The 22424-nt window shown below is 51.8% G+C and overlaps 1 protein-coding gene and 1 long non-coding RNA gene across 2 annotated transcripts; one reads left to right on the top strand and one right to left on the bottom strand.

Moving 5' to 3' along the window:
* The first annotated feature begins 3 nt into the window (after positions 1 to 3).
* On the top strand, positions 4 to 11525 carry LOC138061998 (uncharacterized). Its single transcript, XR_011135946.1, has 2 exons — positions 4 to 75; positions 7193 to 11525. It is a non-coding gene; the product is annotated as an uncharacterized lncRNA (long non-coding RNA).
* On the bottom strand, positions 11275 to 22421 carry SNRNP40 (small nuclear ribonucleoprotein U5 subunit 40). The gene is made up of 10 exons (XM_068917068.1): positions 22203 to 22421; positions 21913 to 22042; positions 21193 to 21286; positions 20251 to 20416; positions 19544 to 19666; positions 18369 to 18489; positions 17478 to 17560; positions 16984 to 17045; positions 13488 to 13591; positions 11275 to 11740 (listed from the first exon to the last, which is right to left on the bottom strand). The coding sequence occupies exons 1-10, from the start codon at positions 22410 to 22412 to the stop codon at positions 11691 to 11693; spliced, it is 1143 nt and encodes a 380-aa protein (XP_068773169.1). The 5' UTR covers positions 22413 to 22421; the 3' UTR covers positions 11275 to 11690.
* Positions 22422 to 22424: the final 3 nt, after the last annotated feature.

Genomic DNA, 22424 nt, shown 5'->3' with positions numbered 1-22424 from the left:
TGTCCCGCTCTCCAGCCGCCGGCCAGCCCGACTACTTTCTTCCCAGCGGCGCTGCTGTCTCCCGCATCCTGCCAGGTTAGCACAGAAGCAGGCTGCGCTCAGAAAGGGCCATCGCCCCCCCCACACCCTTCCCCGCCTTCCTACCACCCCCCTACCCGGAGCCCCGCTCCCCCCTCCCCGAGCCCGCTTACGGCCCCATCCCCCGGCGCAGGCACCGCGGGGCCGCTCACACCTCGCCATCCATGCCCGGGGCGCGCAGTTTTGCGCTCAGCCCGCCCGGCCCCTCTATTGTCTGCCTCCCGCACAGCCGCGCTGGGCGCCCCGGGGGCGGGCGGGGAGGCGGCGGCGGCGGGTGGGGTCGGGGCGCGCCGGGCAGGGCGGGCCGCCCCCCCCCGCCCCCCCCCCGGCCGCCGCCGCCGCCGGAACAAGGCGCGTCGCGCTCTGGCCGCGGCCCGGGCGGCGGCGGGGGGGGGGGGGGGGCCGGGCACAGCTGCCCCGCTCCGAGCCCTTCGCGGCTTCCGGGCGTCGCGGGGAGCCCCCCGCGCCGCAGCCGCCCGCCCGGGGGAAGGATGGTTGCGGGGAGGGAGCCGCCTCCGGCGCTGCAGACGCGGCTCCCGGTCGAGCTGCTTTTTAGCGTTGTCTTTTTTTTTTTTTTATTATTATTATTATTAATTGCAGGGTTCCCAGCCTGCCCCCCGCACCCGAAGGCAGGTTGGGCTGGGCAGGGTGGTGGTGATGCTGGTGGTGGTGGTGGTGGTGATGCTGGTGGTGGTGGTAGGGAACCTGCAGGGTTAAATCCCAGCGATTTTTCAAGTACAAAGGGCTGGTGAGCTGCTGCCTCCTCCCTCGCCCCCTCCCCGGCCCTGCAGCCCTTTGCAGACTGTGGATGGTGGCTGGACCCGAGGCACGGGGACCCGGTAGCCACCCTGGGGTGGCGGGGCCAGGGCAGGGAGCCAGGCGCCTGGGCATGCAGGAAGGACACGCTGGCTTAGTCCTGGGAGGAAAGCGCAGGCGATCCCTCTGCAGCGCTCGGGTCCTCAGCCCAGCGCACGTGGCTCCCCAGGACTGGGGGCGACTGCTGGCCAAAGAGCCAAGACAGGGCCCGGCTGTCCAGCTTTGGGTCTCTCCTCTCACAGGGCTCAGGCAGCCCAAATCCAGCAGATCTGGGCAAGGAGACAGTTGCAGACAGGGCTGGCAGGATACGGCCCCTACCCGCCACCCGTGCTGCTCGCCTTTGTCCTCGTTTCAAAGCAGAGCTGCTGGGGAATTGGAGAGTGCAAATCTGCCGAGGAATATCTGGGATGGTGCTTTTCCATCCACCCAGTGCTTTAGAAACCTCCTCCTTAACTGTCACCCAGCAGCAAAAGGACTCGGGAACAGTTCGCTGCTTTTCAGTTCTGTGTTTTCTTAAACCTCAGCCCGGATTTTTTCAACAAAGCGCCTACTAAACCAGCCCTGCACGCACTTAGGCGTTGGAGCAACCCTGCGCGGGGCCAGAGCCTTACAGAGGCATTTGCGTGCGAGTGTCGGTCTGGCCGTGGCCTTACCCAGCCCTCCAACTTTGCAAGGGCGCAGCCAGACCACCCATCCTCGCCCGCTGCTGGGACCAGCCTACCGCAGCTACCACCCCTGCAGCTTTTCCTTCATTTCTCGCGGAAGAAATTTCTCTCCCCGCCAATGCAGGGAGCTGGTGCTTACCCCCAGGCGTGTTTTGGAAGGCCTGCGCGCGGCCAGAGGGCGCGTTTTGCAGAAAGCACTGGGCTGCTGTGAACGCAAGAAGCACGCCACCAAAAATCAGGGGCATCACAGAGCAGAGCGCTCTTAAGCAGGGACCCGGGAGAGATGGCTGGATGCTAGCTGAGCTAGGGGATGTTTTAATCCCCTCCCAGGGGTCAAAAACCATCAGACCCTTCAACGTGTCTTCGGCAACTGCTAGACAAGTCCGTGCCGCCCAAGGCCTCCCTGTCAGCGTAAGGCTGCCGGAGCTTCCAGTAAATAACAAAGACCGGCAAAGCATGCCGATGTAAAATAACGACGGATAAAACGGAGACAATGGCGCTGAGACTCTGCCTCGCTCTCAACCAGGTGGAGTTTTGCAGGGAATCAATTTTAGATGAAAAAGGTCAATACACCATGTCAAGCCGCTTCACTGGAAGGCAAGCAGATAACTTTATTTGCGAGCGGGTGGGAAAGGGCTGAACATTGTGTCGCTTGCTCCGCGCGTACCCTGCCACCCTCCTCCCAGACCCCGCAACCCTCGGTGTTTCGTTTGAAAAGGACGAAAACAGATGACACGCAAATTACGGAGGAAATATTAGGAGGAAATTAAATCAGGGTCGCATTATTCATTCATGGAGATGGGAGGAAGCTGTGAAGATAAGTGCTTTGATGTACACAAGACGCATTGTTCGCGGAAGAGCCATTCTGTTTTAATATCGCCTTCTTTTTTCAAATGGTAATGGCTCGCGCGGGAGATGACAGCCTGCGCTCAGCTGCCCGCTCCTTAGGGAGGCAGGCTGGTCCCCGCGCCCGCGGACCGCGGCGCTCTCCGCGGGGAGGAGGCGGCGGGCAGACCCTGGTAGCCACCGAGGCTGCTTTGTTCGCAGCATCCGGCTCGCAAGGCTGAAAGAAAATAAATAAGTAAATAAATAAAGTAATGCAGAGGCGCTAGGATAAACTTTTACGGGCACGTTTCTAGCGGGGAGCTCCTCCTCCCTAGGCGACGCCTTGGAGAGCCGCGGGGCCGGGTGAGAGCTCGCGCCCCGGCCCGGAGGATGCTGGCGCGCTGCTCCGGTGCCCGCCGTGGCGGAGGCAAAGGCGCTCGCTGCGCTGGAGCTCGCTGCCGGTTTAGGAGCGGGCGCAGGCGAGCCCGTCTCGGCCGAGCGGCGAGGAGAGGCGGTCGGCCCGCCGCCGCGAGGCATCCCCGGCACGCACCCGTGCCTTCCCATGGGTACCGCAGCGCCGGGCGCGGGATGCTCGGCCGGCCGGAGGCTTCGGGGTGGCTTTGCTCGCCGAGGAGCTGGCGGCAGGGCCCCGGGATGGATCCCGCGGGCGCGGGATTTGCCCGCAGGCCGGGCAGCACGGCGCGATGCTGCGCAGCTCGGTTACTGACCTCTGCTGATTGAAAAGGAGAAGTTTCCCCACGGGGTTGAGCCTCTGTCTCACTGATGCTCAGACGCATCGGGCGCAGGAGGAAAGGTCCAACCGCGGCTCCCGCCGCCGGCCAGGGCCCAAGGGGAATTGCCAGCTCCGGAAGGGTCTCTCCGGAGGCGGTTTTTCGGGCGGGGGGAGGTCCGCGGCCGTAGGAGCTGCATCCCTGCTGCTGGCACCGAGGAGGGATGTAGGGGATGCACCACGCGATATTTTTAGGAGCTGAGAACGGGCCGGCTTTGCAAACCACCCACGAGCGCTGCAGGACCGGAGCTGTTGGCGCTCGCTGCCGGCAGCCCCGCGGGCTCCCCGCTCCCGCCCGCGGCTCCGCGGCCACCGGGACCCCTTCCCCAGGCTGCTCCCCGGCATATGAAGCCCTGCTCAACCGTGGGCTCTGGGACCAGCAGCAGGATGGCCCTGAGGTCCCTCCACACCCCGGGTGCGGCAGCGCCGGCTGTGAACCGTCCTCGATTCCCAGGACGCTCGCGGGGTGCAACGAGTCGAGGCTGATTGCTTTCGGGATTGCCCAAAGTTGTCTTCTTCAACCTGACGTGGATGTTTTCAGCCAAAACATGATGCATCCTGCCCAGCCCTTATGCTAGAGGGATGTTTTATCTGCTAGCGATCTAAACAGAATGCAAAAAAAGTTGGATTTTTCACTACATTGGTATTTTTACCAAAGAATGTCTATTCTTAGTTCAAGACAACCAACACAGGTTTTCTTTTTTTTTTTTTTTAACCCAAAAAATCCAGAGCGGAGAGAAATCAAAGAAAAACGCTGGCACATTTTGCTTTATTTATTTATTTTCAGGAAAGACCCTTCGCCCGAGGGCCCCAGGACGTGCGGCCGGCGTGCGAGTTGTTCGTCGTTTCCAAACCGGGTCGGAAGACACGGCCCAGGAAGAGCCGCAGCGTCACCCACAATCCAGATGGCCATAAATCAGAGCAAACCTTTGCCATTTTTAACGGGGGAAAAAAACCGCTTTGAGGCAAGCCAATTTGGATTTGCGGTTCGCTGTCTTGTGAAAGCCAAAACGAGGAAAAACAGCAGGTTTAGGCTAAACAAAAAAAAAAAAAAACCAAGGGGTAAGAGCCATATGTTTTTTTTCCGGAGATCCTGCCCTTTTCATCATGGGGGTTAAGTTCCCTTTGAAATGAGTCATTTTGGGAAGGAGCATCACGTTTCGCAGCTGTTGCACCCGAGCAGGCCGCCCTTTCCTCGTCACTTTGTTTTTTTCCTTTTTTCCTTCCTTTCAGCTGAAACTGTCCTCCGGGTTTGGCAATGATTTGGAGCCTGACACGGCATTTTGGGGGCAAACTTAGAGGCCGGCAACGAGTCCGTGCCGGGGGCCAGGGCAGCTCCTGCCCACCTGCTCCCAGCTGCCAGCCGGGGCTCGGTGACGTCCTGCCATCCCCGGGGAGAGGCTGGCTCCGACGTGACAGCCCGCGAGGAGCCTTTCTGCAGACACAAAAGCCCAGCGGTGCTCACCAGCTGCAACGGGGCATTTTAGCAACCCGGGGCGGTAATTTATGGCGTTCGAGGGCCTCTCAGAATGAGACGAAACGATCGTTTCGGCGTCTTTATCGGCAAACAAATCTTGGAAGGGGAACCATCTATCTGGGTTAGGGCGACAGCGAAAAGATATGACTTCTAATCCATTATGTAAAGCGGCGCGGAGCGAACACACGCAAATCATCCTGCCACATCCACGCGAGCCCAAGTTGAAAGCAATTAAACCGGTCGGGTAATTGGGTAACCCTTTCGGGGCCTGCAGCTCCTGGGGAGGAGCGCATACGTTGCGAGAGCCAGCCTGCGCTTAAGGGATGGGGGCCCTAATGCAGCGGGATGCCCGAGTGGCCAAGCAGCCCTGCAAGGCCAAGGCGGGGGAATGGGTCACGGGTGCAGCTTGCGCTCTGGGATTTTGGCACATGCTCAGTGAGAGCGAGCCCAAATCTCGGGCTAGAGGTGCCAGATGCCAGCCTGGCCCAGGCTCCCCCACTGTGGGCACGGGGAGAGTGGCCAGCCCAGATCCCGGCGCAATCCCTCCTCATGAGACCTGGGAGCAGCCCTAAACCCCGCAGGCCGGGCACCCAAGGGACGCTGGCTTTGCATCAGCTCAAAGAGGTTGCCCAGGGAGCAATCCTTGGAGACGTTCAACAGCCGTCTGGAGAGGGTCCTGGGGAACGTGCTCTAGGTGACCCCGCTGGAGCAGGGGGGTTGGACTAGATGATCTCCAGAGGTCCCTTCCAACCTCAGCCGTTCTGTGATTCTGGAAAGAGTAATGGATGTTCAGGCACGGCGCACAGTTTCTCTCACCTCCTCCAGGAATAACATGCATCTACTTAAACAATGTTTCCCTGGTTTTTAATACAATTAGCCACCGGCCTGCCAGTCAACGTCAGTTCCTGCCGATCACCGTTAATGGATCGTTATGCAGCCGGCTGTTATCAAATCGATATAGAAATTAAAATGCACTCGCTCCATTCTTGCTCAGTTGTCATCTTATCGCAGCGGATAGCTAAAAGCGCTGCAGATTACAGAATCCATCATCGTTTAGCCTTTGTAGCTTGCAAATTCATAATTAACAAAAAAAGATTCTATTCGGTTTCTCATGTAATTTAATTAGTTTGCCATTAAATAGAGCCTAAATATCGTCTAATCCCCCAATAGAGCAAATAATTGTTTTCCATTCTTTTAGAAATTATCGCTTGCTTATTGTTAACTATCAAAATTCATTATAAGCTGCCAAGCAGCAGTCAGAAAAGGTGCAAAAAGCTCTTGCGGAAGGACAGGGGCACTAATCACTGAAGAAGCTGTGGGGGGTGGGAGAGGTGGGACGGGGGTGTAAAACACATTCACAGGCTTTCTTCCTCCTATGCAACCGTTGCTTCTCTGTCCCAAGAGGCGCCGACTCTCTATCCCTGTCCCCAGCCCTATGGGGTGGCCTCGGGGTCCCCCGACACCGGCCCAGGTGGCGACAGGCCCAAAGCGACCCCTCTTCCGGCAGACACTGCCGTGGGCTGATGGCAACCCGAGGGATGGGACACGCGCGGGCTTTGGGGGTGCGACTGGGATTTAAGGGCTGCTAACACCAAGGAGAAAACCGTCCCCATCAATGTGAGGGATTTAGGTGCTGTTTTGCTGCTCTTTCACTGCCTGGTGAATTATGGGGTTGCAGGTACCTCGCGGTGGGAAAAGCCTTTGCAGAGTGGGAAAATCCCCCTTGTTAATCCCAACTTGTCCTGCCCCACGCACACTTCCAGCACAGCACAGCTCCTGGACAAACCTGGGGGACTTGGACCCCAGGGTGGCTCTGTGCTGGGGCAGAGCTGTCCGGGAGCATCCCGCCGGGATTGCAGCATCTGCCGGGGACCCGCCTCTGCGACTGGCTTGTCATCGCTGGGCATTGCCAAACCCTCTGGTCTGAGAGGGGCAGGGGGATTCGCCCTGAGCAGCCCCGTCCAAAAAATCAGGAAGCAGCCAGCAGCCCCCAGGGACAGCAGCTCTGTTTCACAAAGGCCGTTTCTCTAGGTCCCGGGCCAGATTTAATCTCTAGTAGAAAATCTCTCGAGCAACTACCTCCCTTGGAGGAAGGAACCTGTGTAAGAAAACAATTTGCTCTGCACCCGGATTATGCATCGAACACTTTGCTGCTGTCCTGTCCTGGAGCTCGCCCTGCTCTTGCATGGGACGGGCTCCGAGAGGTGGCCGTGCTCACCAAGGGCAAGGGCGGCACTGCGCGTCGGCCTGAGAAGGAGACAGTGAGCCGGCAGCGGGCACCGTCGTTTTAGGGATTTCGGTGGCCGGCTGCCGCACGTTGGCTCTGCGGAGCGTTAAAAAGGCTCAGCTCTGACTGCCCTCCTGGGGGCTGTTAGCAGGGAGAGAAAGAACAGCGTTAACTCAGTCACCCTTCAAACCCCCCTAGCAAATTAGATTAAATCCACAAATTGTTAGCTTGGGACACAGTTACGATTCACTGCACACGTGTCCCATTAAGAGCAGGTAGGCACCTCTCTTAAATCAATATTTGACTCTCTCCAGGGAACGGATCGCGGGGAACCAGTCCGATTTATCTCCCACCTTGCTGAGCTGAGCAGACGGGCGGCGAGCCGGCCCTAATTGCAAACGGTAATTGGCAGCAGCAGTTCAGAGCGTCGAGGGCCTGCGTCTCCACCTTCATCGGCATCTAAGGTGCGTTGGATCGACTGGTTCCCTAAGGCGGGCAAAAGGAGCGAGATTTATCTGTGCAGCCCCCGCAGCATGGCCCCAGCTCCCGCGCCTAGAGACAAGTGACGGGCAGGAGCGGAGAAGCCGGGGTGGACACTCACTGCTGCGGCGAGTTTGTTGGGGCTTGGCTGGCACTGCTGTGCTTTTGCAGTTTAAGGGGCAGAAGCCCTCCATGCAAAGAGGATGCCTGCTCATCGCGGAGGGTGGGTTTCCTGCCCCACTTGCCCCTTCCTCAGGTGGCCTCGGGGGATTAGTCTTAATCTGAATCAATTCCCCCACCTAGGTCACTGCTTGGCAAAGACCCATGCCAAAGCAACAGAGGGGGTGTCCTGGGATTGGGGGCCCCCAGCTCCCCTTCGCTGGGAGCCATCAGCCTCACGGGTCCCTCGGAGGGGATGCCGGACCGCATGTCCAGCCCAGAGCACATGGGGGAATTGGGAGTCACAGAGCGCTGGGTCCCGCTCCCACGCTCAAGGTATCGCAGCCCTTCGCCCGCTGTGCCGCTGCCGAGCCGTCCCAGCCACACGTGCAGTGCCCGGCCAGGATGCTGGACCCCAGGGTGCTGAGCTCCCAGCGTGGGAACCATGCCAGGAGCTGCTGCCAAGTTAATTATTCTGCAGCCCTTGTCAGAGAGACTTTAATTAATAAGGCGCATTCACCTCATGTTGATTGGCTGGCTGATATGGTCTCTTTATCGGCAATCAGCACCGAGGCAGCCCTCTTGCAAGGGCATCCTGGCAAGGGGAGGCCTTCGGGCTCAAGGGTGCCCGCTCTCCGTGGGGCCGTGACATCTGGCGAGCTGCACCCATGTGCACGTTGGCTGGACCACCGCGCACCCCAGAGGCGAACCACAGGACTGCTGCACGTTAACTTCAGAAACAACCTCTTTTTTTTCCTATTTCCTCTTCTCTTTTGCAAAACAAAGCTGAAGTCGCTGGTGCCTCAGCAGGATCCTTCATCCTGGAGGTAGAGGTGGGTTTAGGCAGCTGGCCACATCCGGGCGCTCCAGTATGAGGTTGGATACCAAACGACGGGATGAACCTGGCCTTTGAGCACATCACAGCAGATGCTGGCAGCTCTCTGGCTCCCCAGTCTGTTCCCAACCCGACACCCTGTGCTGCTCGCCAGCCTCCAGGTCCGAAGCCCTCTTTGGTGTCCATCTCATTCCTCCCTGTCTTCATCATCCCAGCTTTTTTTTGTTTTAAACAAACCTGATTCAGAAAATGGCAGGGTTATTATCTTGTAACTGCCAGCTAGGCCTGGAGACGATGCAGCTCAGCTCCGAATCTCTCTTGCCTTTGACGCTTGGGCATATATTTAAATAAAACAGTCCCCTTGAAGCTTATAATAGGGGTTATTAAATATTAAACCATCCTTCTTGCTGGGCAGCTCCGCTGAGAGAGGATCCAGGCGCAGCAGTGCTCCGTGGGCGAAGAGCCATGCGCTACGGTGCAGCCGCGGCTCCAGGGAGGTCTGGCCCAAATCGCAGCGCTCCCGGCTGGATTCACAGCTCTAATTTACATGCATTTCAGGGCATGTTATTTAATGCGCTGCAGAGTTAAAAATAAATCTTCCCCCTGCCTCCAGCTCTCTCCGCCTGCCTTTCCTGCTGAAGGGTGACTCGTTTGTGTTTAGATACATTTGCTCACCATGAAGCATCTGGTGATGTGTCTTCCCTTGTCTTCATCATCATCCTGCCCACCCCTTGTATCACCACTGCCTTCAGCCACAGGGTGGTTTCCACCACGAGGAGAAACTGCTGCGGTTGAGGACAGCAGAAGATGAGGAAGGGCAGCAGCAGCAGCTTTGCAGCGATCAGAGAGGTTAGTGCAGAACCCCAGGTTGCAGCAGCACTCTGGGTCCAGGCTCCACCAGCCAGAAAGAATCTTGGTTTTCAAGGTCGGTTTGAATGGGCTCACCTGTACCCGCGGTTCCTGCGGGGAGTCAGGGGAACAATGGCAATGGAGCAGAATGGGACCTGGTTCAGTATCTTGGGAGGAGATGTGAAGCTGATCCTTCCTGGGTTTGAACCTGGAGCTCTGCAGAGTCCAGATCTATGAACCTAATGCTTGAACACGTCAACGCAGCTAATTAGGAGGGTCAGCAAATGAGGCACGGTTCGAGTTTTCAGAGTGTTAAACCCAGCCACGCTCTCTAGTGCACCCCTACCTCATCCCAAAGCCACTTTGCAATGATCTACGATCCAGGAGCTGAGACCAGCTCTGCTCCAACCCCAAGGGCTTTAAGAGAAACACAAGAGCAAGCGAGGCTCTGCATCCTAAGAGCTGCAGGTGCTCTGCAGCCCTGGCTGAAGCCAGCTGCTGACGTAAGGACACAGCGCTGGAACAGCAATGGTTCCAAAGACAGGGGCCACATGTCACATACCTCAGTGCATGTGTTGCCCCAGGCCTGGGGAGATGCTCACCTCTCCTCCTGGGGAACATGCAGCTGCATTTCCCTTCCTCCTTAAAGGCTGGTCAGTCTCTTTTGTCCCCAAGAGCGCTGGCTCATCTCCCCCTGCAAGGAAAGGAGGGAGAAGAAACACTCTCAAAAAGAAAACAGCTTTGTGCTTCTTCCCTTTCCACTGTACAAACAGCAACGATTTTCCAGCTCTTAAATACCTGGTGGCTGGAGCAGATTCCTCCCGGTCAAATGCTTGCCAACTGTCCAGGACAGCCCTACAGCACGGCAATGTTGGGGTGGGAGCATTGTATGTCCACACCTCATCATCCCACCTGAATTGCAGCCTTCAGACAACCTCTTCTGGAGCAGGGCAGGAAGCCAGCAAGAAGTGAGAAAAAGCTGGTACAACCTGAGCCAAGGCAGTGAACTGAAAAACGGCAGGGAAAAAGGATGAAAAACCTAATGGCTGGAAGCTGAGGCTGGACACATTCAGAATAGAAATACAGCATGTACTCTTCACAGCAAGTTAATTAACAACAGACACAATTACCTGCAGCACAGGGGCACCTCCCTCCGCTGCATGTTCTCACAAAGACCAGCCGTCGCTCAGCCAGAAGCTAAGGCCTTAATGCCGGCTTCAACCTCGGCCATACAGGTCAGAGCAAACAGTTCCCTCTGGCTTAAACCCTTTGAATATGTAACAAGCACAGCACATTGCAAGGGGTTTGGGTACTGGGATGCAGCAAGTCAAGTTAACCAGGCAGGGAGTCAGTGATGGTAGGGCAAGGTCTGGCAGACACATCCCCCAGAAACCCCTCCAACAGAGGCTGAGACAGTTCACAAGTATCCTGTAATCTTGCGTCCTCCCAGCACAGTCACCCCCGAGCACTGAGGTCAGTGAGACTTGTGTTGCCACAGGCCATGGAGGTCCCTACTCAAGTCAGAAGGCCAAGCACAGATTTGGACGCGTACAGGACTACGTGGGACACAGATCTGGCTCGGGAAGGGTGGCAACAAGCCAGCTGGGAAGGAACTTAAATGGCTGGAAAGTTAATTACTTCCTACAATAGCAAGTATTGACGCCCACCACGCTGATATATATCTGCTTGAAGGCCTGCTACCATCTAGCACCACTGCCTATGACCCAGCCACTATCCCTGCCAAGACAGCCTGATTTGAGGAAGAGGACGTGCAACCAGTTTGGTTTCTCCAGCGCTGAACACCATATATACTGTGCTTATCATAGAAAATTCACCCCTTTTACATTTATTTATAACAGAAGACTGGATTTTACTCCAAATAAGAAAACAGGATTCAGCAGTAGCCAAATAATTATTTCCAGCGTGGTCATTTTTATCGCCATGAATAAAAAATAAAGCTGCTCTTCTGAAGTTAAAGCGTATGGCTTCCCTTGGATTATGTATGAGTGAGGGCCTTGATTTAATATTGTATAATAGGAAAGTAAGACAGAACAATAAATCCCATCCACACAGTTCTTGTAAAAAGCTGTCTATTTCATTTTTGACCGTATAAAAACAATCAAGAGAAACTGGGCAGGGAATATACAAGCCACATACTGAATTTAAACTAATTTTACAAATTCCAAGCTATCTGGGTAAGGGTTCAACAGTCTCTTGTACAGCCAAAACCAAAATTTCTTCAATTCCAATTTTTCTTCTTTCTTCCCCAAAGGAGGAGACAAAAAAACAACAAAAAAAAGCAAGCTGTACAGCAAGACCATGCAGATGTTACAGCCTGCAAAGGACGCTGCTTGTTTAATCAAGCTGCTTCAACGTTTTCCCATTACCACAAGAGTGAGAAGGGGCTGGCATCGGTTAGAAGCAAGTTAATCCTACTTCTGTAAACCACAGATCTCAAGGGCATAAATCAAGCCATCTTCTTTTCAGCTTCACTGGATCTCCCCCATATATAGCCTTTTGTCGCTGGATGCAGAGAGTACTGTGGGAAAGAAAGAGGAAGGGAGAAATAAGAAAATTAAACAGAATAGTTTGAGATCTCCAGTAATGATACACCATTTGGATTTAACGACGCATTTCACTTGTTGTAAGTTATCTATAAAGCCAAATTTGATTTGCTCCCCACAAAACACTTCATGTAATTACTAGTTTGACACCTAATCACACGCTGCACGTTCTGGCTGCCATTCCCCTATCCCAAGACAGACATAAAGGTGTACCTACTGTAATGTCTAAGCATTAAAATGGTAAAGAGAGGCATATAAACATGCTGATAACGCACTCAAATATCCCAAAGCGTTATTTGCTTTGCAAGGAGTGTTCAGATTGCAAATTGGGCACTACCATCAGGACTGCAGGCCGCTAGAGGGCACAGGCTCTCTAAGAAAGCTGCTATGGGCTGTTAGTCTTTATCATAATAGAGGGAAATTGCCGCTGGCAGTCAGACCTAACAAGACACTGAACCACCTCAATTCAGAAAAGGCTGTTCAGTGTATTCTACATGCAAGCGTCAAAGCAATGACAATCCCAACACAGAAGCACTGTTCTTGACGCTGACAACTATTTTATTCAAGTCCATGAGAGATCTGGGGGCATTTCTGCATAAAGCATATAGGCTGATGTCTGCAATTTCGCCACATTTTAGCCTTCTGTGTACCATTCCATGCAGATGAGTATTTTGGAGTGGGTGGAGCAATCTGCAATATTAGCATTCTTGGATGTTAATAGAACTTTTTAATTTTTATTTTAAGATGAGCGATTGATTCACAAAGAGGAGCGCAGTAGAACACAGTTACAAACAATCCGTTCCACATCAGAGACGAAAGATTGCTCTGCTCCTTCAGTATAGCCTCTGATCTGAAGACAGAGCAATGAATAACCAAGGAACAAACCCATAACTCACTGCCCTGAACTCCCACCCCCAGATTACTGCAGAGACTCTCACACCCAGCATAGCTGAACTCGGCCTCTCCTCAGGGTTGACTTGTGTCAATTTTTTGGCCAAAGCAATGTGGTGACCTGGCTGATGGTGTGACCGTTTGTCACCCTACTGTCCTGCGTGTGCTACAAACCGTGTTAAGAAACCAATCTGAAGCCCGGTCTCTGCTAATGCATTGTGCTTAAAATGGCTCTGAAAAAGCCACCAAGAGTGGCTTCTCGCCTACCAATACCTGGAGTACCTACCTGGAGTAGGACAGCTCTAGAACGGGGACAAAAAGACTGAATTCCAACAGCCATGTTTGCCGCCTACAGCTTCTTGGCTAAGTTAGATACCCTGCGTTAGAGACATGCTCCTAGACTTCTATAACTGTCATCACATGGTCACTGAACAAACGCTTATACTGCTGATGTCCAACCTAGGTACCCAAAACCGTTTCTCCATGGCCCTTGGGAAGTCTCTCCACAAGTTCTGACAACAGCAGCCAAGCAACAGCTTATGGCCACCTGTAGTTCACAAACAGTCCAGATCACCACAGGACCAGCAGCTGTACAGATGGTGTTACCCACATCTCCATCTGGCTAGAAGTAGAGCTCCCTTGCTCAGCCCAGGGCCCCAGGGCACACCTGGCCCAACCCCAGCCTCCAGTGGATTCCCTTCCCCACAAATCTCCCTCTAATATCCAAGGCTCTGGGCCACAGGCAGATTTTGGGCTGCTGTCAGGAGGAATGAGCAGTTATGCCAGCCCTGAAACTATTTCCCCAGCTGACTTGAGTTGGGCAGGACTTACTAATGGGTTCCTCCGGATGGAAAGCCAGTTCATTCACGGAGCCGGCGTGGCCTGGCAGCTTGTACAAAATCCTCCTGGATGTGGTGTCCCACACATAGACAAACCTGTAAGACAGTTGTTATGAGAGCAGGCACTTTTAAAATGGAAAGCATCTGCCTCCCAAACCTATGGCTTCTTTCTGCAGCAGTTCACCACCCAGAGTGTAGTAACTGCAGCTATTAGCATGGGTAAACAAAGAGAAAATGCAGCACTGCTGAATTCAAAAGAATAAAGGTCTGAGCAGGTATCGGCTGACATGCCAATTCCCTGTTTAAAACCTTGCCACTGTCATGGCAGGACAGCCCCGTTTCATCCATCACGGCATGAAGACATTCGAAAATACGAGGCCATAGAGAGACCCTCAACGTAGCAGCAATAACGTGAGTAAGGGACAAAAGTAGCATCAGGAATGGAAAGGACTGTCCTTGTCCTCACAAACACGTGCCTGCGAGCCCAGCAGTTGTTGTCAGTGCAGGCTGGCAGGCAAGTGGTGAGGTGGCAGCTGGGTGCTCTCCTCTCCCCAACCCCTGCTACAGTGTAATTCCTCACAGTCAGCAACCGTTATATATGGGCGTCTTCCTGCTACGCCACTAAAGTCATGATTCACATCTCGGCATTTATTAGGGGCTGATCAAATTGCATCAAGCCCTTTGATTAATCTCTTTCAGGTCTTTCTCCTCACTGTGGGCTCACACCACGCTTGGGTGCTGCCTTACCTTGGCTGAAGGACAGCACAAAAACCGCCAGATTTCTTCAGCTAATAGGTCAGAACTACACTGCAGGCGCCATGCACAGTGCAGCTTTTAAGCAGATTATTTTTATAAACAGTCTCAGAGAGGGGGAAAAAACCACCTTTCTGCAACTCACACAGTGCCCAAGAACTCAGACTATCTCCCCGCGTAAAATACCATCTGCTGTGGGTGTTGACTGCTGTCCGTACGGTGCAGCAGCCACCTGTTCGGATAATACACAAGTTCCACGAGAAAACAAAGTGGTGCTTTGACCCTAGTTATAAGGAACTTTCGTAGGAGTGGTTTTTCATAAATCAGAACCTATAGAGCTCTGAGCAACATGTTACAAACCAGGATGGACAACACTGTATCCCACCCGCACAACTTCCCTTCCAAACATAAGGGCTTCACCACATGAAATGTCATTTGCTACAAGGTTCACATCTCTTCAAAAAAAATCAGTGGCTCAGGAAAGCTGCCAATTTTGGATTTCACTCATTCTGCCTTCATGCTTTGCTCTTTAGGTAGGTGACTGGCATCTAAAACTAAATCTGTCAGTGGGCAGAAAAAAAGAAACTGGCAGTGCAGAAGCTGTCCAGGCTCAGCGTGAAGAGCAACTCCGTTGCCCTCAAGCTCAAGAGGCACCACTAAGGCTATGTAAAAGAGGACACTGCAAAAGGGGTAAGGGCATGGTGGACAACCAAGCAAGAATAGAACACGCGTAAAAGCCACCTACGTTACGGTCCTCCAAAGCAAGGACTCTATTATAAACGCCACTCTGCAGCACCACATCTAGTCCTCACAAACTCAAAAGGGCTTGAGGTAAACACACCTTTCATCAGTCCCGCAAACAGTCCAAGCTCTGAATACCAAGGCATTTCAGGCTTATGCAATGCTATCGACAAGTTCCTCAGTTTCACCTGTCCATTTCCATTTGACAGGGCTTTGCAAACCCGACAGAGAACATGATTCGCTTCTGCAGTTACACTTTTCTCTTAGTTGGACTAGAATTCGGTTTCTTTTCCCCAAAACAACACCAAGACTTACTGCTAACATTTGTTGGCCAGTCAGAAAAGACTCTGGATATGAAGACAGGGCAGATCTGCTTTGTTAAGCACATTCCTTTTCAGGTTAGCACCATTCTTTGAATTATTTTCTTGAAACATATAAAGCACGCAGCCCAAGTTGTGAATGCTATTTACAGCAGCATTTCTTCAACCACAGCTATTTCACCTTAGTAGGCAAGAACTGTATCAAATCCTTTCTCACAGGATCTGCTGCTGTTTTTTCCCTTTGGTACTGCAAAGCAGGAAAGCACTTTCAGTAGTTCTTTTAACTAAAACCACCTCTGAAGGGATCAAAAGCAAAAAAATGACTCAGATAATTGTTCCGACAACATAGAGACAGACACGCGCCCATACACACAAACGTTCCACATAATGCAGAAGAGAGTTCTCACTGGGCACCTATTTTTTACTCAGAGAAGGGGAACATTTAATCTTGCTTTGCTTTCCCATCAGAGATTCCTTCTCAAAAAACGTTTAAAAGCCCAGAGATAGCAACAGAAATATTTCCGCGTGGCCTTATCTAATCCACCCCGGGACCTGGCTGTATGCACTTCACGACGCATTTCACAACAAAGATGCTGTCAGACTGCACAGCTACACCAGCACCTGCAGAACTAACCTAATGGCCTAATATTTCATGCAACGCTTCACCATATCAGGTTGCTTGCTCTGGAATCTGCCACGGCATTCGTACGTTAACAAATAACAGATATTCTGTCACCCGCGTGCAATGCCGTTATTACCCAGCAGGACTGGAAAAGGAGTCGGGTCTCAGCCACTTCGTGTGACAGCTGGCCCCACTGTAACTGGGCTGTAAGAGCTAACGTTCTCCCTATCCACTATCAGAAACTCATTAATTTGCTGATTACTACTGCTCCATGCCCTGGACTCTGGCCTGCAGGAATTCCTGTCTCGATGTCACTGAGAGTGCATCGGAATTCGTTCCAGCAGGGTTGCTATCCTTCACAGTGACCTTCAGTGCCTGGCACAGACCCTCCACAGGCTTCCTCCTGCTACTTGTTTTACTCCTTTGTTGCCTTAGCTTATATGATTTCTCATTTAAAAGCTCCATAAATGCTAGTTTAGTCAGATCTTTACTTCTTCACGCTCACTAATGAAAATAAAATCAAGAACGATCCTTGGAATACCACTGGCTCTTCCTGCTAGCCACCACTCTGCAATTTTGCTGATATGCATGGTCCTTATCGGTATAATCACAACACTATGCACCAGTTCAGCAGACTCTCTGCTTCCAAAAGAGTTTCACAGGAGCCTGCTGCTAACACTGTAAGAGACCTAGTCAACCCACAGGGACGCTCCTGTCATCTGCTTCTCCTCTTACTGGATCCAGTTTGAACATTAGCAGTAGTGCAGACCTCTTGTCAGCCTTCGATAATAAGACAGTTTTTTAACTGTGTAGTGCTTCCCCTTTGACAGAAAACCAACATAAACACATCACTGTTGTAACTACTGCAGACAACGGTCACAGCACACCAAGGGGGTCGGTCAGGTCTTCACGCCTCTATGCACAACTCTGACTCTTCATACTCAAATATTTAAGAGGTGATCCAGCCTCATTGGATTCATGGGTCTGGACTAAGGAACACTGGCAAAACGGTTTGGGATTGACGGCAACAGAGAAACACAGCGATAACTCACCTGTCTGCTGATCCCCCTGCTATTTTACTCCCATCTGGGGACCAAGAACATCTCAGAAGATTCTAAAATAAAAGAAGGTGCACAGTTCTATTTCCAAAATAAGACTGAGTTTCCCCTTCTACTCAAAATAAAATCACCCCGAGACTTCAAATATCATGAGCACCACTTTAATGATCTCTCCCTTTGAAAGATGAGATGGTAAGTACAGATTTACTTCATCACTGGAAACATCCAGTGTCCTGCTATTTCACACAAAGTAGACGGTAAATGTAGAAAATACTTAATTTACAGCTAATTATAGCTGAACTGAGCACAGAAATCTTGTTACTGCAGCTTTAATTGGAATCCCACTTTGTGCATTAATCTTTGAGTCCTTATTAAAGCCTTTCTGGTTTATACTTGAATTTAAAAAACAATTTACAGGTAAGTTAATAGATGGCAGCAGTGTTAAAATATATATATGTATATATATATACACACTGTAGTACACTCACCTTTTCAAAATTATGCACGTTCCCCTGGAATATCTTTACACATCTCTCTTTAGGTGCAAACGGTCGTACATCCCAGATACGAACTGCAACAGAGCAGAGCTAACAGTAATTAGCTGAAGATCGCTGAGTCACGGATGCAAGGAAACATGGGTGCAGGGTTTCTGGAAACGTTACTTTTGCCAAGACATACTACTGATGATCAGACTTGATCATGTTCTTTGCTCTGCTCACAACTAGGTTTCCCCAGAAGCAAAAGGAAAGCAGCAGCTCACATTCCCTTTGCAAAAAGCTTTGATATGAAAGCTCAAATGCAAGAATTAATAGTTATACCAAGACACTGTTCCTGCCAACAGGAAGGGGAAAACAAAATACAACTATTACACAAATGAGCCACTCTCTCCTTATATGAGCATTTGTTTTATTCTAATACGCTTCGTGATCACACTTCTAATCAGATCCGCTTCACTGAGCACCCACACACAGAAGACGAGCAGTTTGGAAACAGTAGTGTCATTCCCTGCTGAGGGGAAACAGCTGAACCACCCTGACAAAAGCCAAGCCAAGATCACATTCAACTGTCTGCGCAAATAACTTGTACTATGGCATGTGTCCTCGTTGCCCTTTGGGAGACGTGACAAACCCTCCTGATACAGCTGCTCCCTCTCTGCAAAGAACCCAATTGTCACCGTCATAATGACAAAAATTCCAGCTTTATCTCTGGAGCCAAACTCCCTTCAGCCCATCCCATGTCTGACTCTCTCGTTCTTCTACGTGGAACAATTTGAGCTGCTCCTTCCAAAATGCCACCTGAAGCCGTCCAACGGCTAGCCTAAGAAAGTAGCGCCAGAAAGCTGCCTGTACAGCTGCACTTTCAGTTTGCATAGGATGTACCTGTGTTGTCCATTGCATTAGAGAGCAGGTAAGAGCCTTCTGAACTCAGACTGAGGCCTGTCACAGAGTCCGCGTGTCCTCTCATCGTGTAAGTGAGCTTGTTCTGGCGAAGGTCCCATACCTTTCAGACAGCAGACATGAAATTGTGGCGTAACAGGAGGACAGAGAAGACCATCGGAACTGCTGATTCCAAATAATTTCAAGCAGGCGCTGACCAGCCATTTGATGGAATCAGCTTTCTATTTCAGCAGGGTGGGATTTGAATGGATAAACTCTTAAGTCTAGAGTTTTAGATGCATGATAGGAAAAACAGGATTTACCCTTTAAAAGACTTCTTACCTAACATGTCAAACCACAGTAGCAGCAAGGAGCTAAATGCCAGCAGCCTCGTGCATGTAGGAGCCGCTTTCTATCTGGCTATAGCTCCCCCAGCTCTCAAATTCCACTGCCCAATGCAACGGCACAGACAAGGGGCAGTCAAACCCCCAAAATGTCATGCTGTTCTTTCCCAGTTACTTCCAAGGGGCAGTCAGAAAAGATGCCATTTCAGTGCAACACCTAGTGATGGCTCTCTGACAAGGACGCATTCCCCATGCCTAGGTAAGCCTGGAGCCTGAGCCTGAAAACATAAAAAGACCTACTGAACTGTAAAGCTATCCAGAGAATCTCAGTTGGGAAGGAATGAAACACTGAGCTTGCTCTTAAACAAGGGCTTTCCACAGTAGCAAGAGACAAAATAAATTGCAAGAGCAAACTGCAGAAGAGGGCAAAGAGTGCGAATGCGTCACTAAGCTTTTTTAGTCCACTTCACACACAGCCCTACCTGCCTCTGGGACAGACGATCTGCCAGAAGAGCTAGCATACCACATCACTTCTCAGAGGATGGCATTCACCTCCACTGTGTGACAGAAGTGCTGGCATGCATGCCCAGGGACATCATCAGTCACATGGCAAACAGCCTTGGAACGACTCCTTAATAGTTTACAAGGCCTGTGCCAACAGAGAGGTTGCGCATAGTGGGTCCTCGCAGTTATTGTGACTGTAAAGTTAACCAACAGGCTTCCACGTTTTCCCTCGACCATTGCTATATCTTGCATTTCGCTACAATCAAAATCTGATGGGACGGAAAAGGTGTGTAAAGTCAGAACAGATGCACAAGATAGAAATCATCATACCTTAATATCATTGTCAATGCCCCCCGATATGATTTGATCACTGGTGTCATTGAAAGTCACAGCCAAGACTTGGTAAGTGTTCTGAAATGTTTGGACAGCAGCTTTTTTCCTGATATCCCACAGCTGAAAAGATATGGCAATTTTAAAAGTTACAGAGAGGCATTTAACAATAAAATCATAGAAAGTTGCAGACACGTTGCCGGGTCTCTGACTGCTCTACTGAAACTCACTTTTTTAGATCTCAAGAGTTAGCTACAAAAATAATAGCAGAGACATGCTATGGTCAGGAACACAGGACTTTTCGATTTCTGAAAATAGGGGACGGGGCAAGAAGGAGCTGGAGTAAAAGATTTCAGTACCTGTTTGCCTTCCTCATGTTTTGTTTATGCTGTTCTACACTGCAGTAAAACTTGATTTATTTTGCATTAAATCTATATCGATTACAATGCATCACAAACAAGCACACTGTTACACAGAAAGAAGACAGTCCTCCTTTAATGAGACAATGGTTTGTTTAGGCTGCTCCAATATGGTATCCCAACTGCATCTCCTGAACCCATACTCAAAGAATCGTGGAAGGAAAAGAAGTATCAAGTTTTATTGAAGTTGTTAGATAATGAAATTATGAGACAGTAAAGAAAGGCTGAATTTAACTCACTGAACCAGTAAAAACAAAAAAGGACTATCTCCTTATACAACGCACTGACCTTCACTGTCCCATCATCACTACCCGTACAGACAAGTTGGGGTCCACGCCTTGCTGGGTAACAGGAGTTAACGAATGACGTATGGCCCTTCAGTCTCTTTACTCTCTCTCCCGTCTCACTATCCCACACCGCCACTGTTTTGTCTGTGGATGCTGAGAAGAGCATGCTGCGGAGAAGAACAGCTGTGAAGTTCTCCATTTCAGAGGCATTTCTCCCATTCTACTTTTGTTACTCCCAAGTACCGAGAGCAAAGCTCGAAACGTTAAACACAAACATGTCATTGAGAAGAACTACGCCCAATATGCAAAGGCTGGTGCAAAGACAATTCTGGTCAGCGCAGACTGAATGACCGTGGAACAAGTACAGTGGAGATGCTCCCATCTAAACCCATTTTTTGATCAGTACGTATTGGTTTTCCACCTGCTCAAACACTATCTAGGATGAGAACACAGGAGAAAGAATTCTTTGTAGCACTCCTGGTTAAGATGTAACAGCGGAACAATCTTCCAAATTAAGAAATATCTCACTTGTTTTCTTTCACTCCCCAACCAACCAGCATCTCGCTCAAGACCAGCTCAGACTTTCACGTGTTCCTCAAGATTGAAATCAAGGGCACTCCTAGGTCACAAGTAGCTCCATATCTTTTGCTTAATCTCAAGCAGGCACACTCCCTTCCTGGGAAAGCCACAGTACAAGTGCTCCTCTTCAGTACCATTAATGAAGGTCAACTAAGCAGCTGCAATGAACAGGAGGAGCTCTAAAGGAGTCTGGCTGGCCAGCAGCAAATACGTTGCCCTGAAAACTGCCAAGCGCCCCTCACGAGCCACCTAAATGAGTGTGGCTGAGGTGCATGACAGATGCTGCCACTCTCCCAAAACTGTCTGTAGACTTTGTTCAGAAAGAGCAAGAAGTGAGGCAGAAAACCGACCTCACGACATTTACCTGCCATCTGTGTTATAGTGCAACTCCATAACCGCTCCACTGTGTCCCTTCAGGGTGGCATAATTATCACAGTCCCCATAGACGTTCCACAGCACTAAAGGACAGAAAGAGAGAGATTAGTAAATGAACGATGTAAACACGCACTCGCTGTGGATAGCTTGATTCTCCCGAAATTCATTAAAACGAACCACCTACAGTAGCCAACATCTCTTCACATCTAGGACATATAGCAATAAAAGAGTACCAAGTGGGCTAGGTGAGCCCCAGAAAGCACACAGCTCTTTTAAGGTGATTTACGATTTCAGATACAGGTGAATTTATTATGAAAAACAGGTAGCCACTCCAACCCATTCTAGCAAGCCAAAAGCCTTAAAAAATGTATTTCCAAAGATTGGTGCAGACACAAATGCATAGTAACCTACGCAAGGGATGAGCGAATACAGAATTAGGACAAGCAAGGCACATTACTGACCCTAGCCAAGGAAAAAGCCACACTACTTGGACAGCAACCTGTCCGAGGAGCCTGACGTTTCCTGTTCACCGCCTGGCAAAGCGCCGACGCGCTTTACATGGACTCAGCAAGCAGATTTTTGAAATGAAACTAACGGTAGTCTAAGGGAAGAGGCACGGGGCGGCTGCCCGAAGCCAGGCGAGCCCCGGCCCGGCTCCGCGCTCGCTGGGGCAGCGGAGCCCGGCGCCGCCAGCACCGCTGGTACTCACGGATGAGCCTGTCGAAGCCGGCAGAGGCGAGCGTGTTGCCGTTGGGGTGGAACTTGCAACAGTACACCTCGCCTTCGTGCCCCGACAGCAGCATGATGGGGGCCTGCAGGGAGGAGGATCGCGGCGGGCCCTGCGGGGAGGCAACGAGTGAGTCGGCTGAGGGGCGAAGCACCGCGGCCCCGTGGCGGCGGGACGGGGCACCCCCCCGGGGCACGGCCAGCGCCTTCCCCCTCCGCCATTTCCCCTCCGGGCCCCGGCCCCTCCACCATTTCCCCTCAGCCCGCCCGTACCGCCTGCAGCAGGGCCCCCGGCGGCGGCTGCTGCTGCCCCCCGCCGCCGCCGCCGCCGCCCGGCGCTCCCGGGAGGTCGTGGCGGGGCCGCTTGGCCGCCGTGGGCACGAGCGGGAGGTCGGGGCCGGGGGCGGCGCCCGGAGCCGGGCCGGGGCCGGGGCCCGGGCCGGGGCCGCCGCCCGGGACCTTCCGCTTGTGCTGCTCGATCATCGCCGCCGCCGC

The sequence above is a fragment of the Struthio camelus genome, chromosome 23 (genome assembly GCF_040807025.1).
Source record: "Struthio camelus isolate bStrCam1 chromosome 23, bStrCam1.hap1, whole genome shotgun sequence".
Classification (NCBI taxonomy): domain Eukaryota; kingdom Metazoa; phylum Chordata; class Aves; order Struthioniformes; family Struthionidae; genus Struthio; species Struthio camelus.
The sequence above is the reverse complement of the archived record's forward strand: the minus strand, read 5'-3'. Positions and strand labels throughout refer to the sequence as shown.